Source organism: Chlorocebus sabaeus, chromosome 10 (genome assembly GCF_047675955.1).
Source record: "Chlorocebus sabaeus isolate Y175 chromosome 10, mChlSab1.0.hap1, whole genome shotgun sequence".
Classification (NCBI taxonomy): Eukaryota; Metazoa; Chordata; class Mammalia; order Primates; family Cercopithecidae; genus Chlorocebus; species Chlorocebus sabaeus.
The window spans coordinates 59,325,955-59,340,265 of NC_132913.1; the positions used below are offsets into that span (position 1 = coordinate 59,325,955).

The 14,311-nt window shown below is 38.0% G+C and overlaps 1 protein-coding gene across 1 annotated transcript in view; it reads left to right on the forward strand.

Annotated features, from left to right (window-relative positions):
• The window catches only part of METAP1D (methionyl aminopeptidase type 1D, mitochondrial), a 90,850-nt gene that overhangs the window by 60,526 nt on the left and 16,013 nt on the right, over positions 1-14,311 (forward strand). The window contains 2 exon segments of the mRNA XM_007965363.3: positions 10,423-10,580; positions 12,639-12,788. Of these exon segments, the coding sequence (XP_007963554.3) occupies positions 10,423-10,580; positions 12,639-12,788 (308 nt within the window).

The following is a 14,311-nucleotide window of genomic DNA, read 5'->3' on the forward strand; positions in this document are numbered from 1 at the left end:
AAAGAAAATGATATTTTGATGACATTTTTCACAGGGCTCAACTAGAATGAATTATTACATTTTAACCATGGACCTAATAAACAGCTTCTTTATTTCCTCTGTAAGGATACAATATTTCTTTGTCTAAGAAGTTGCCTGAGTATGTGTATTGTTGAAGTGCTAAAAAGCTGCTTTTCTCTAAACTTTAGCTGAGAGACAATGGGATTTGCCAAGTATATACCATTTCATTGTGACTCAATACTTCATGATTATAAAGATGAATTTAATTTAAATTTTGAAGTAAGCTTTTTTGTCTCAAATGGAGAAATTCCATGCAATAGCCCTATTGTACAAATTAAACATTTCTATGTAACTTCTACTTATCCACCAAACGATCAGCTTTTAGTTTTATATTTGATTTCTGACTATAATCTTTGGCACCCTTCCCCCAGCTATAATTTGGCCAGCCTAAAGGAATTTTTTTTTCCTAGACTCACAAGCAAGAGCCTACATTATTAAGTAGGAATCTTTATAGATCTGTGTTTCTAGAGTAGGTTGAGGTGTTTTTGTTTCCCAAAAAGAGGGGAATGCTTCTTGTTTAAATACAGATGCCTGTGGGCTGGTGATGTACATTAGTGAATAATCACATATTATCGGATTTAGCTTTTGTAAAGAAGCAAATGAAGTATTTTCGTAAACCACTTCTGAACTTGTCATTGATGTTATTCTCTATCAGTTGCTATTAATAATTTTATTTAAAGGAGGAGGGATATAGTACAGAGCCAACTTCCTGATTAGGCCTTGGGGAAGGTCATGTTTTGCAGTGACCTGGGCACCATTCTTAAATGTTGTTATTATTGGAAGAGGGTACCCTCAGGCTGCTGCCCTTCCTCTCCCCAGAAGTGCTCTATGACCGACTTTCCAGTTCATCTTTTCTAGAACCAGGACTCCCAGGCTGTAGATGAATTCTGACATCTACAGACCAGTATCCATCTCAACTTCATTTGAGGTGAAGTTTTATTAGTAGTAATGGCCCAGTCCTACCGTAATATGAGAATGATGCATCCTCATAAAAATTGCAAAGTTACAGCAGTAAACAACTAGGATGAACTTTTATACTTCAGCATAAAAGTGAATTATGACTTTTTTGTCACTTAAAATATTTTACACATTTCCTTTTTATTTCTGTGGGATCTTTGTTACTGTTTTAGTGGTCTTAGGTAAAAATAATTTCAAGGACAACACTGTTGGATGTGAAGTAGAATATTTATTTCAGACAAGTATTATGCCCATATATTTTAGATTCAGCTATGTGCTTTATTTTCAGCATGAAAGAAAATGAGCTGTTTTCCAACACCTGCATACCAACTGGGCCTGCATCCTCTTTAGAAATGTTGTTTAATAAATAAACACTGTGACTTTATCATCCAGAGGCTGTTGCCAAATGCTGTTAATTAGGCCAAAAAAATATTTTTTAAAGGTTGGTGAAACAGATCCACTTTTCTCTCTGTAATGGCATCTTAGCTTGAAATCCAGGAAGCAGTGGTGTATGGTGTCCATATCCACGATTTCCTGCATTGGAGAAAAAGTGTGGAAAGCATCTGGGGAAAAGGAGGCTCTTTACCAGCTTGTTTCCTGTAAGTTCAATTGGAAGACCTTGTCTGTGCAAATAGATTTCAAAATAGAGCCTGCCCTTTGACTGTCTCCATAATTACATGCCTCGCTCTGTATTTTATTTGGCAGCCAGAGCAGTTAACCCCTGGAAGGAAGGGGCTGATGGCATGGCCAACTTGGCTTCCCAGACATGTCCATGGGAATGAATAAACCACTGTTTGGAGAAGCCCATAGCTAAAAACACACTAGAATAGTTTGTAACTGAACTGGAACTCTTTTAAAACAAGTTTACTAATGTTTATTATGATAATTTTAAAAACTTAACTTTGTCCTTATTGTGCATATTGTAGAGCTGTATTAATTGTTTTAAAAAATTGGGAATTGGGGGAGTTCCTTATTGCTTTGATGTAATCAACATCTGTCAACAGATGAATTTGCTTTTGTTTAGTTTCAAGGGTTCTTGTCCTTTAGCTTTGCGCAGTCAGTATCTGCTTCAGCCTGGGGCATTCCCTAGTAGTGCATGTGGTTTTTTTTCCCTCAACAAATGCACAGGTTATTTCTTGTGAAATGTGAGCTTCCCTTCTGCTTTAAGTTGCCTGGAGATGGGAAGGAACCTTCAATCTTTCTCATTTATTTTGAAACATACACCTTAGTACTAGATTATAAAAATCAATAAAAGAGTTATATCGAGTGATGCAGACTGTTTAATTTTTCTTTAGCAACATTTGTACACGTTATGAAACCTGCTAAGCAATCAGTCAGTGTTTTAGGTCAAGAAATATAAGGCATGGATGCATTTGCAGTGTTCTTGTGGACTTGAAGCACACAGCGCTGTAAGAGCCTATGCTCCTACTCTGAGTAATTGGTTGGAGTTCATGAAGTGTAATCTTTCTGTGGGTCTAAATCAGCACCTGGAAAATATATTCCTATGATACCATCCCTTCTGAGCTTACTGTGGGAGGCAACATTTTTAAACAGTTAAAAATGTATCAGATTGCTGTCACAAAGTAAATTGGGTTTTTTTTTTGTTGTTAAAGTTAATATATTATTAAGCAAATCATTTGGTTTAAAATTAAAATCATCAATGAATGTAAGAATCATATTTGAAAATGAATTAGCAAAACGTTGTTTTTCTCTCTTGGTAATCATAAATCATTTAAATCTGGCAGGCATTCCTGTCTTCATCCAAAATAATTGCCTCCATTTATAAAATCAATTAGATGTTAACATGCTATAAATAATAGTTTTGTTACTAGACTTTGGCGTTTACTGATCATTATGAAAAAAATATATTCAGTAAGACATTTTACAGGGTGTCTTTTAAATCACATATTATCTCTGGTGGACATTGGTAGCTAATGTAAAGTAGTGCCAAGCTACTTTATTGTGTTGTTTTCTACCCAGATATTTGATACCTCTGCGATGTAACGTAACTGAGGATTGATGGCACACTGCAGGGTGAAAGTGCTTCCCTGGAAACATACAATGAAAAATATGTGTGTTAGTAGCCCACACTTGAGTACAAATGTACTTTGTTCAGTTTTACAACTTCTTAAAATAATAAGCATTTTAAATGTCTCTTTGAAAGTTCATTCAGACCTCTCCCTTAAAAATACTTGTTGACCAAAAGAAAACTCACATTTTCAGGGATAAAATCAGCTTAATTAAGGGTCATTAGTAAAGGTGCACATGAAAACCCAGGGCTCAGTGGGTGAAATGGAAGCATTTCATTATGTAGTATAGGATGCATGAGCAGATAACAATTAAAATGGACCCTGAGTAAGAGGCCAATAAATATAGGGCATATTGTGTGCAGCAACATTAGTTATTTAAAATGCATTCCTCCCTCCATCATACTTGAATTCTATAATCCCACCTTCAGGCTTAATCTATAAAGGAAAATAAAATGCAGCTTTTAGAAGTGGATGTTATTACTGAATATGAAAATATTTAAAACTGTAACCTAGATTTACATTCCAAATACAAATCTGAAATATGAAAAAATGTGCTGCAGGATCCAGAGGACACAGAGCAATTTCAAGAGACATTCAGGCTGCACAGTGTGTTCTTTCATGGAGTGCAGGAAGCAGTTACCTATAATTTTCAGCGTTCAACTCAGACTAGGTGCTGATGGAATTTTTGTAACACTAAAAATAAGTCTTATTATTACCTTTGATAACAATAAATATTCTAGTATTCATAACAAATAACATATAGATTTACTGCCTAAAACAATCCTATATAGAGTTGGTGTTAGGTCATCACCAGTGACAGTACTACGATCATCTCTTACAAGATCAAATTAGTACAAAGCAACTCCTCACTGTTCTGGGCTCTTCTACTCCCCTGAGGTTTCTTGTGATTTCCCACTGGTGTCTCTAAAACGTCAGATTAGTCCACTTGCCCCTTATAGTAATTAGTACACACTTGAGTCTTGTTTCCCCAAATAGCTTTATCAAAACACAGTGTGCAGTGAATCCTGAATGAATGATAGTGTGTGGGAGACGGAGGGGCCATTTCTGTCTCTAAAGATGGTCATCATGCATCAAATTTGTTGTAATATTGGTGGTAGCAAGTTGGAAATTAGATGTAGTTATAAGGTATCAGCAGTGCTTTTGTCAAGAAATGAATTATATATAGGAAATTCAAGAGACCATTTCTACATTGATCTACATTAGTTACTGTAGTTTGGGTATCCTTTCTGTGACCCTGAATATAATGGATACTGGGGATTTTAATTTTGCTCATTCAGCATTTAGAAAATTTACTACTTATTTATATTATGATAAACAAAGTTGAGGGCCCACCCCTCTTTCTTTGCCAGGCTAATTGGAGGACCATTATCTTCTAAAGGTACCATGACTTATGCCCATTTCTTCATTTCACCTGTGAAAACACCAGATTTTATTTCTAATAAAAAGATGGAATCATTTGTAATGAGTAGTTAGTGGAATCAACACAGTATGGCACCTTATTATCCTGTTGCCTTGTGACAACATTTATAAGGGTGTCTTTTATCAGATTGAAAGAAAAGAATTCGTTTCAAATACAAAAGTGTCTTATGAAAGTGAAATTGCTGAATACAGTGTAGAACCATAATTGTCAACAGATTGGATATGTTCAGGCTGTGTTCCTGACGTTTCGAATTTTACCATCCAGTCATGTGTGGGTGTGTCTGCATCTTTTCGGCAGTGAGGCTGTCATTTGGCAGGGCAGGTACCTTGGCAACACTATTCATCCTAAAAGTGAATGTCTCAAAAGCCTCATCCAGATATCCTAGTCTTAGAGTCCTGATGACTTCATGCTTCAAGTTTAAGTACATAGAAAAGATTCCCCCTATAATGACTGTGTACTTGAACTTGATAACACTGATAAAGATGATCTTTCATGTAATCAACCACATTGAAAAAAATCTTCATGAGTCCTAAAATTGATCAGAGGCTACATCTTCCTGATGCCTGGGATGTAGCATGACAATCAGATGGTGCTGAATGAAGGCACACATTTCAGAGCTGAAGGGACCTCAAAGATTGTGAAGCCCAACTCTCTCATTTTACTGAGCTTCTGCACCTCAGAGGGTAATGTCTTTGAAGTACTCAGCACCGAGCTTGGCACCAGTAAGCTCTTGGTCAGTCAGTGTCAACTGTTATTGTTATTGCTCAAGATCACATAGCTCTTAGCAGGACCAGGGGTAGAACTTTCTGTCCAATGCTGTGCCACTTTGGTTCTTTTTTCATCATGCATAGCACTATCTGATGAAATCTAATGCATTTGTTGATTTGTCTATGTCTGCCTCCCACTACAAGGATGTAAGCTCCCTGACAGTAGGGACCTTGTCACCTCGTTCACCACTGAATTCTCTAATCCAGAGCATGGCACATGCAATGAGTTCATTAAGTAGTTGTTGAATGAATGAAGGCATTTAGAGACCCCTCAGGTAAACATGTTGAAGAGTAGAGAAGGAAAAGGAAAAGAAAGGAGGATTTATGGAGCACCTATTTTTTAAAAGATGGTTTATCTATCTTGTCTCAGCAAATGCTCGCATCAGCTCGTGGTAGAGAGAACACTACTACTTCCATTTAATAGTGAAGAAAATGAGTCTCAGAAGTTTTGGTAACTCACACCTGTTTGACCTCCAAGCTCATGCTGTTTTCACTACCATAGTGCCTCCCAATTGGATCATTTCTAAGAATTTTCATGAAAAGTGTCTTCATTCTAAATGCTAACTAGTTACATGATATGTACATTTTTCATGATTAAAAAACTGACCTTGAAATCTAATCCCTGAAATAATACATTATATAACAAAACACACTAGCGAATAGAACTCATAGAGCCCCTGCACACTGCTGAGAGGCAACTGCAATGGTAGACACAGCACTGGATTTGGACTTAGAGGATTAAGCTTGGGGCCAGGTCATTGATTACCAGACATGTGAGCCTTAATTCCTCATCTATAAAGCAGTGATGTTAACAGCTACCTGCCTAATGACAGAGCTGGTAAGAGATAATGTATGTAGAGCACCTAGCACTGAGCTTAATCTAAATGTCTATTAAAATTTTAACCATTGTTATTATTAGTATTTATATTAGTATTGTCATTATTAATAGTAATTATAATACTTTCCTGACAAGGGAAACACTTGTGAGTTTGTGTCTTGTATGTGGTCCTGCCTAGCGATGCAATTAGGGAGGTGGAATCACAGATCGAGTCCACCTGAGTCTTTCCAAAATTTCCATTTCATATCCACAGACTGTCCAACTAAAATTCTGGCAGCCACCTCCCCGAAGCGTGTGTTTAGTCAGCGAAGTCCGCTTGGTTTGAGGTAGTGGATGGATTAGGTCAACCCATCACCGCTTTTGGAAAAATAACTTAATAGTAGTAGTAACAATAGTTTTGTGATGACTTTTAAAATTTCTGGGTGTTTCCCTGTGTTTTAGCTCCTGTTTTTCTCATGCCTGTGAGAGAAGTAATATATTTTGTAGAGGCAACTTAGCCTGCTTTCCCTCTCAGCTTTGGGACTTACTGCATGTTCCTTTGTCTGCCTCAGTATTTTCAACTGTGACATGGAGTAATAACAGTTCACAATTCATACAGTTTCTGTGAAGATTAATGAGCTAACATATGTAAAGTGCCTAGTACAGTAATTGAGACATAATAAGTGTTCAGTATTAGAAACTATACCTGAGCCCTGTTTTCTTTCCCATTTTATTTTTTATGTAGTCTTTTATTTTATTTTATTTTTTATTTTTTTATTTTTTGAGACAGGATCTTACTCTGTTGCCCAGGCTGGAGTGCAGTGGTGTGATCATAGCTCAGTGCAATGTCAGACTCTAGGGCTCAGGTGATTCTCCTGCCTCAGCCTCCTGAGTAGCTAGACTCCCGAGTAGCTGGACTGACTCCTGAGTAGCTGAACTTCTGAGTAGCTGGACTACAGTAGCTGGTGGCCCAAGCCACCACATCTGGCTAATTCTTTTATTTTTTGTAGAGATGGGATCTCACGATCCTCCCACCTCGGCCTCCCAAAGCACTGGGATTACAGGTTTTTAATGTATTCTTGAAAGAACTATTATTTATTGGGTATCTTCTAAATGCAAGGCACTTTCATATTTCTTATTTCAATTAATTCTCACCTGAGACTGAAATGAAGAAACTTGTGCAGGGCCACACAGCTAATAAGTGGTAGAGCTGAAACAAAAGTCCAGGCTTCTACTTTCCAACTGTCTGCTTTTCCTAGGATACTACCCTGTCCCTCATATATCAGTTGACAATACTAGGGTTGGTGGTATTGTCATTTGGGAAATATTATACTTTAAAAACTTTAAAGAATACATACCTGCCTCTATCAAGCAACTTTTTTTTTTAAGAGAGACAGGAGTCTTACTTTGTTGCCCAAGCTGGTCTCAAACTCCTGGGTGTAAGCAATCCCGCATCAGCTGCTCTCCAGAGTAGCTGGGACTACATGTATGTATCACTGGACCTGAGTTTTGCAACTTCTTTTTAAAGAAATGATATTATTGACATTTTGTCTGATGCTTGAAATTGTTTAAAATAGTACCCAAACACCTCTATAAGTTAGATTCAACAATATTACAATCCACTTTAAGGAGGAACATAATTGAGTGAAACCTATCACCCTGAATCACTGACCATTGCGGTTTGTTTGCATCAGTAACTTTCCCCAAGTCAATTAGATATCCAGAGTTTTGAAGCCAGTACTTACCTGCAATTCATGTTTTCATTATGTTTCACAGCTGAAATGTTACTCTAGGCCAGTAGTTCTCAAGCTTCCTGTGCGTCAGGATTACCCTGAGGGCTGGTTAAGGCACAGATTGCCCGCCTCCATCACCAGTTTCTATGTTTGTAGATCGATACGGGGCCCAAGATTTTGCATCTTTTTTCTTTTTCTTTTTCTCTTTTCTTTTCTTTTTTTTTTCTTTTTTCTTTCTTTTTTTTTTTTTTTGAGACGGAGCCTTTCTCTGTCACCCAGGCTGAAGTGCAGTGGCGTGATTTTGGCTCACTGCGACCTCTGCCTCCCGGGTTCAAGCAATTCTCCTGCCTCAGCCACCCAAGTAGCTGGGATTACAGGCTTGTGTCACCATGTCCAGCAAATTTTTGTATTTTTAGTAGAGACGAGGTGTGGGATTACAGGCGTGAGCCATCGCACCCAGCCTTGCATTTTTTTTCTATGTGACATTATAGTGCTGGTCTGTGAACCTCATTTTGAGGACTACTGCTCTAGACCAGGATTCAGCAAATGTCTCCTGTAGAGGGCCAAAGAGTACATTTTTTAGGCTCTGTGGAACACATGTTCACAACTACTCAACTACCACTGTAGGTCAAAACCCGCCATAGACATTTGTAAGCAAATGAGGGTAGCTGTGGTCCAATAAACCTTTTATTTATGGGCACCAAGATTTGAATTTCATGTATTACAAAATATTGGGTTAAAAAGTTTTTTTCAACCATTAATAAATGTAAAAACCATTTTTAGGTTTTGTGCTATATAAAAACAGTCAGCAGGCCAGATTTGGCCTTTGAGCTATAGTTTTCTGACCCCTGCCATGTAGTTGTGACCTGTTGGGGACTTTTAAAACTATTGTCTGGCCAGGCGCAGTGGCTCACGCCCGTAATCCCAGCACTTTGGGATTCCGAGGCGGGCAGATCATGAGGTCAGGACATTGAGACCAGCATGGTCAACATGGTGAAACCCCGTCTCTACTAAAAATACAAAAAAATTAGCCAGACCTGGTGGTGCGCCCCTGCAGTCCCAGCTACTCTGGAGGCTGAAGCAGGAGAATTGCTTGAACCTGGGAGGCAGAGGTTGCAGTGAGCCAAGATCGAGCCTCTGTACTCCAGCCTAGGCGACAGAGTGAGACTCCATCTCAACAAAAAACAAAAAACAAGCAAACAAACAAACAAAAAAAGATTGTTCTAAATATGAAAGTAATGAAATAAAATGAATCAAAATGTCCTCCTGGCTGGATGCAGTAGCTCACACCTGTAACCTCAACACTTTGGGAGGCCGAGGTGGGAGGATCGCTTGAGCCCAGGAGTTTAAAACCAGCCTGGGCCACACAGCAAGACCCTGTCTCTACAAAAAATACAAAAATTAGCCAGGCGTGGTAGCATGTGCCTGTGGTTCCAGCTACTCAAGAGGATGAAGTGGGAGGATTTCTTGAGCCTGAGAATCCAAGACTGCAGTGAACCGTGATCACACCACTGTGCTTTAGCCTGGGCAACAGAGCAAGACCCTGTCTCAAAGAAAAAAAAAAAAAGTCTTCCTCTCTACCTCTAGCCCCAACCACATGCCACAGAAAGAGCTACTGTTTATGAATATTAATTTCCAGAAATTGTATGGGCATGTGCAAGCTTATATAAATGTATAAGCTCCTTTTACATTAATGGGTTTTATATATGTATTTTTTAAACATTCACTTTTTTCCTAACAGTGTATTGTGACCTCTTTCTGTATCAACACATAGAGATGATGATTTAGCCTATTCTTTTTAATAGCTCCAGAATTTTCTGTAAGTATACCATAATATATTTAATCAGTCCCCTACTGGTATTTCCTATTTGGAAACATTTGAGTTGTTTCCCACTTCTTTCTACCACAAATAATGCTGCCATGACGATACATCTTCATACATCCATCATTGCATAGTGTCTGCAGGATAAAGTCCTAGGAGATGAACTGCTGAGAGTCAAAGGATATGTGCATTTAAAATTTTGATAGATATTTCTAAATTCCTGTTGTGAGTATTTTGAACCCTATATTCATTTTCTTTCAGTGTTATACTTACATTTTTGCTATTTAGTCTTTATCTGACTTGAACATTCATCACAATGAATTTCAGTATGATGCCTCACTGCACGTGAACTTAACACAGAGTAGTAATCCTATGGAGGGCAAAAAGTGCAGCTGGCAATTTGTCTGTGATTCTTGAAAGGAAAACGGCTTTACAGAGTATAAAGCCATCAAAACAGTACCCTGAATCTAGGGTCGTCTTGGACATTGCCACATAAGGTATCACAGCAGAAATTGTTCTTTTTACAGCCCTGGTGCTTAGCAGATGTTTCTATATGTCTGTTTCCCGTTTACCATTGTCACGCATTTATGTAAACATAGTATTAGCTAATAAATACACTGTTACTATTGTACTAGAACTCAGAATACCACTGCTTTCCTTTCTATTTGGGGCTTTTCCTTTTTCAGTCAATAAGGTATTAGAATAATGATTTAATAGACAACGCCACAACATCTTAAAGTGGAGCACTGTGTTAGGTTGGTTTTTTACTTAGAATATGTCTATTTCTGCTCACAGGTTCTCATAGAATTTTCTCTTCACCACTCAATCATATCTACTTACACAAGCAGTCAAGCCGTCAACAAAGAAGAAATTTCTTTTTTCGGAGACAAAGAGATATTTCACACAGTATAGTTTTGCCGGCTGCAGTTTCTTCAGCTCATCCGGTTCCTAAGGTACTGTATTGCTTATTATCTGCTGCTTTTTCCAGCCAAGATAAAAGTTGACTGCAGAAGCGATCAAATATTTTTGCACCTTTGATTTCCGAGCCATTTGGGTTTTAATTTTCAAACTAGGTTTGTGATCTAAAACTGTGATTTGAGAAGTTTTAATATCCTATATTTCTATAGCATTAATTTTTTAAAATAAAGCTCTAAGCTTTCAATTGCTTAGTGTATTTAGAATTAAAAGTTCTAACATGAAATTTTCTATATTAAATTTCTAACACGAAGATAAAACTATATGTATGTAGTTTTCTGTTTTAGAGAAAAAAAAAACTATAAAATCGTGATGATTCAAAAGAGATAACTTAAAACTAGCATACTAGCTTTTTTAAGCCTGTTCTTATACTTTCCTTGTTATTGATGCTGGTGTCTTTGAATCGTCTTTTAGACTAAATTAAATAAAATATGTCTCAGAGCAGTCTTGTTTTGTTTTTTTTTTTTTTTTTTTTTTTCAGAGATTACAGTTCTGTGGAAAGGCAATCTATCCATTTTTCAAAATGTAATATAAAGAGAATGTGCGAACAAGCCCTTTAGGAAGAAGGAGAATAGCTAAAGAAATATAGATTGGTCACAAAAATCATCTGCTTTCTCCCTTTTATGAATTTTTTTTTACAGTGAGCCCACATTTAGTACGTTATACTTCTGAAGATGAGTGGCCCACTTTTATGGCAAAGGCCGATGACACAGAAAGGCCACCAGGATGTATTCCCTGGCCTGTCACAGTGAGAGTGAGAATTTGGTATTAGTCACAAAATTGACACTTTTTTTCCTTAGAAGAAAAGATAAATCTCTGGTGAGGTGAATTGTATTGTTTTAGCCATTTCAGTCAATTTCAGCGTGACAACCCAACAGCCCTTCTGCCTGCAAGTGATAACCTTGCCAGATCACAGAGCAGAGTGGAGACAAGACACAGGCTCTGTGGGGGAGACCTGGTGAGCATTTGTGGGCATTCGTGGTGTAGCTGTGGGAGAGTAGATGTTCCTCCGGAGCTCGGCTGTGGCAAACTAGGCAGTAGTGTTACCTGTATCAGAAAACCCATCTGAACAAGGGAGTAAATGAAGAACCGTAACTCCTGCAGGACAGGCTTCACAAAGAGGAGAGCCCTAACCTCAGCCCTTCCAGAGCTGCTGTGGTGTTTCAATTGAATAGTGTTATCTCCCTCAGCTTCCTGTCCCAAACTGCTGTGGAGCCTTACTGTGGACTGTCCAACAATGCTTATAGTTTGTAATGCATTATAAACTATAAATAGTTTGTAAAGAGCTGTGCAAAACCTTGGGACTGAAAGAAGCTCTCTGTGTAAGATGGCATTTATTTTCTGAATACTGCCCATGGTGGAGAATGGTCCGCAAAAGTGATCAGGGTTGCATGTCTTGAGTTTTGGGGTGGCTTTTTGTTTACTCTTGACAAATAATGGAAATGTTTTAGGTAATTTTTATGTACTTGAAGAATAAAACTTGTTTCATTTTATTCTAGCCTCTCAGTGTTGAGTATGGTTACAACATGTAAGAAAAGTGTATATGTAATAGGCTTTAGGGAACTTGACAGTCAGCCTTTTTACATATATTCATTTGGAGAGGGTGTTGGGAGCTATCTTTTGCATAAATTATATTTTTGTGTTAAGAAGACGAAAGTGCTCTTAATTAACCATTTGGTGAATTGGAAGCTTGGTGCTATTTTTCGTCAATGGTGAATATGCTTCTAACCGGGTTGGGAGGAGGAAAAAGAGAAAACTACTGTTTGTTTTGACCAGAAGTCTGCTTCAGTCCAGTTTGACTCAAAGCATGGTAAGGTTAACAGACCATCCAGAGGCAGCACTAACAGGCAATGTTAAGTTCAAAAGGGCAGGGGAAGGAACTAGGGGCAGCCTGGAGGGTCTGTTGTGCTGGCTTCGGAGGTCGGTGCTCCGGCAGGAAGGGCAGAGCTCCATGAAGCAGTAGGCTGTGTCTGAAAAAATGATCCCATTGTCGTGCGCTGGGTTCTGATCTTCGTTTTCAATCCTTTTTCCTCAAGCACATAAAGAAGCCAGACTATGTGACGACAGGCATTGTACCAGACTGGGGAGACAGCATAGAAGTTAAGAATGAAGATCAGATCCAAGGGCTTCATCAGGCTTGTCAGCTGGCCCGCCACGTCCTCCTCTTGGCTGGGAAGAGTTTAAAGGTGGCGTCTCACCAAGCCTCAGGATGACTTACATAAGGGGCAACAAACACTCCTCTTTTTTTTTCCTTATCCTTAACTCTTCTTTTGTACACATCTAATTTGTTTTTAAAAAAATAAGTAAAGCCTTGGGATGGGGAAAAGGAATTTTATTATTTTATGTGTTTATTCAAGAAGTAATTTAAAACCCAAATTCAATTTTAACTAGCAGAATTCTAAAGATACTTTGGTCTCAGTCAACCTATCCAAGTTGATCAATGGCAGACAGCTTTGATTTTTGCCCCCTACTCCTGCCTGTAGTTTCAGCTTGTACTCCCCACATTATTTCTGTGTGCCTGAAGATTTGCTCTACCTTGTCCTTTGTCTCCTATTTTCTTGCATTTGCCCTGCAAAGAAAGATCAGGTCACATACAAAAGGCTGTAGGTAATATAGCAATGCAATTATATACAACTTCCTACTACAAGATTTAGTTCTTTCAGGCCAGACACAGTGGCTCACACCTGTGATCCCAGCACTTTGGGAGGCCGAGGTGTGTGGGTCATTTGAGGTCAGGAGTTCGAGACCAGCCTGGCCAACATGGTGAAACCCCACCTCTACTAAAAATACAAAAATTAGCCGGGTGTGGTGGCAAGCACCTGTAGTCCCAGCTACTTGGGAGGCTGAGGCAGGAGAATCACTTGAACCCGGGAGGTTGAGGTTGCAGTGAGCCAAGATCATGCTGCTGTACTCCAGTCTGGGCGACAGAGTGAGACTCCATCTCAAAAAAAAAAAAAAAATGATTTAGTTCTTTCATTTAGTTCTTTCATAATAATCTGAAGCACCGTTGTATATAAGGATTATAAAAGAAAAATATGAGCCTATTTTCTGCCAAAAGGTGGGCAGAATTTAGGAAGTGAGATTCAAAGATAAAATCACTCACAGTATCTTCTGTATACCAAACTTACAACACAACTAAACATAATGTATATATAAAATAATGAAGAAAATTACTGAAGAAATGGTTAATTTTTAATAAAAGATTTTATTTTTGTTTTAGAATTTTATTTATGTTTATGGAGTTTATGGAAATAGTCTTCATATACTTATAAAACTTAATTTCAGTTTTCTTTTAGTTTGGGAGCAATTTTGTTTGGAATACCTTTAGTAAGGAAAAAATATTTTTAGAAATACATTTATTTATTTAGACATGAAAGAAATCAAGATTACTTAAAATCAAGTCTCTACAAAATGTATTAGACTCACTCTTTTGAATATCAACCATAATCTCTATGCCATTGCTGCAAAACCCCTGTAATGTTTTATTGAGATAAAAAGATGTGGGTTGACCTACTTTTCAAGTTTTTCAAGGTTCAACTGATGAACCTTTTGAGCATTTATTCATATGCGCTGGGTAGCCCAGGGCACCAACCATTGAGAAAGAGGAAGGAATTGCCGAAGAACATAATTTTGAAATCCTCAGGCCAAAAGGGAGTTATGTCATTTAGTGACTCACAAATGATTTAGAGGATCATAGGGCTTAACATTT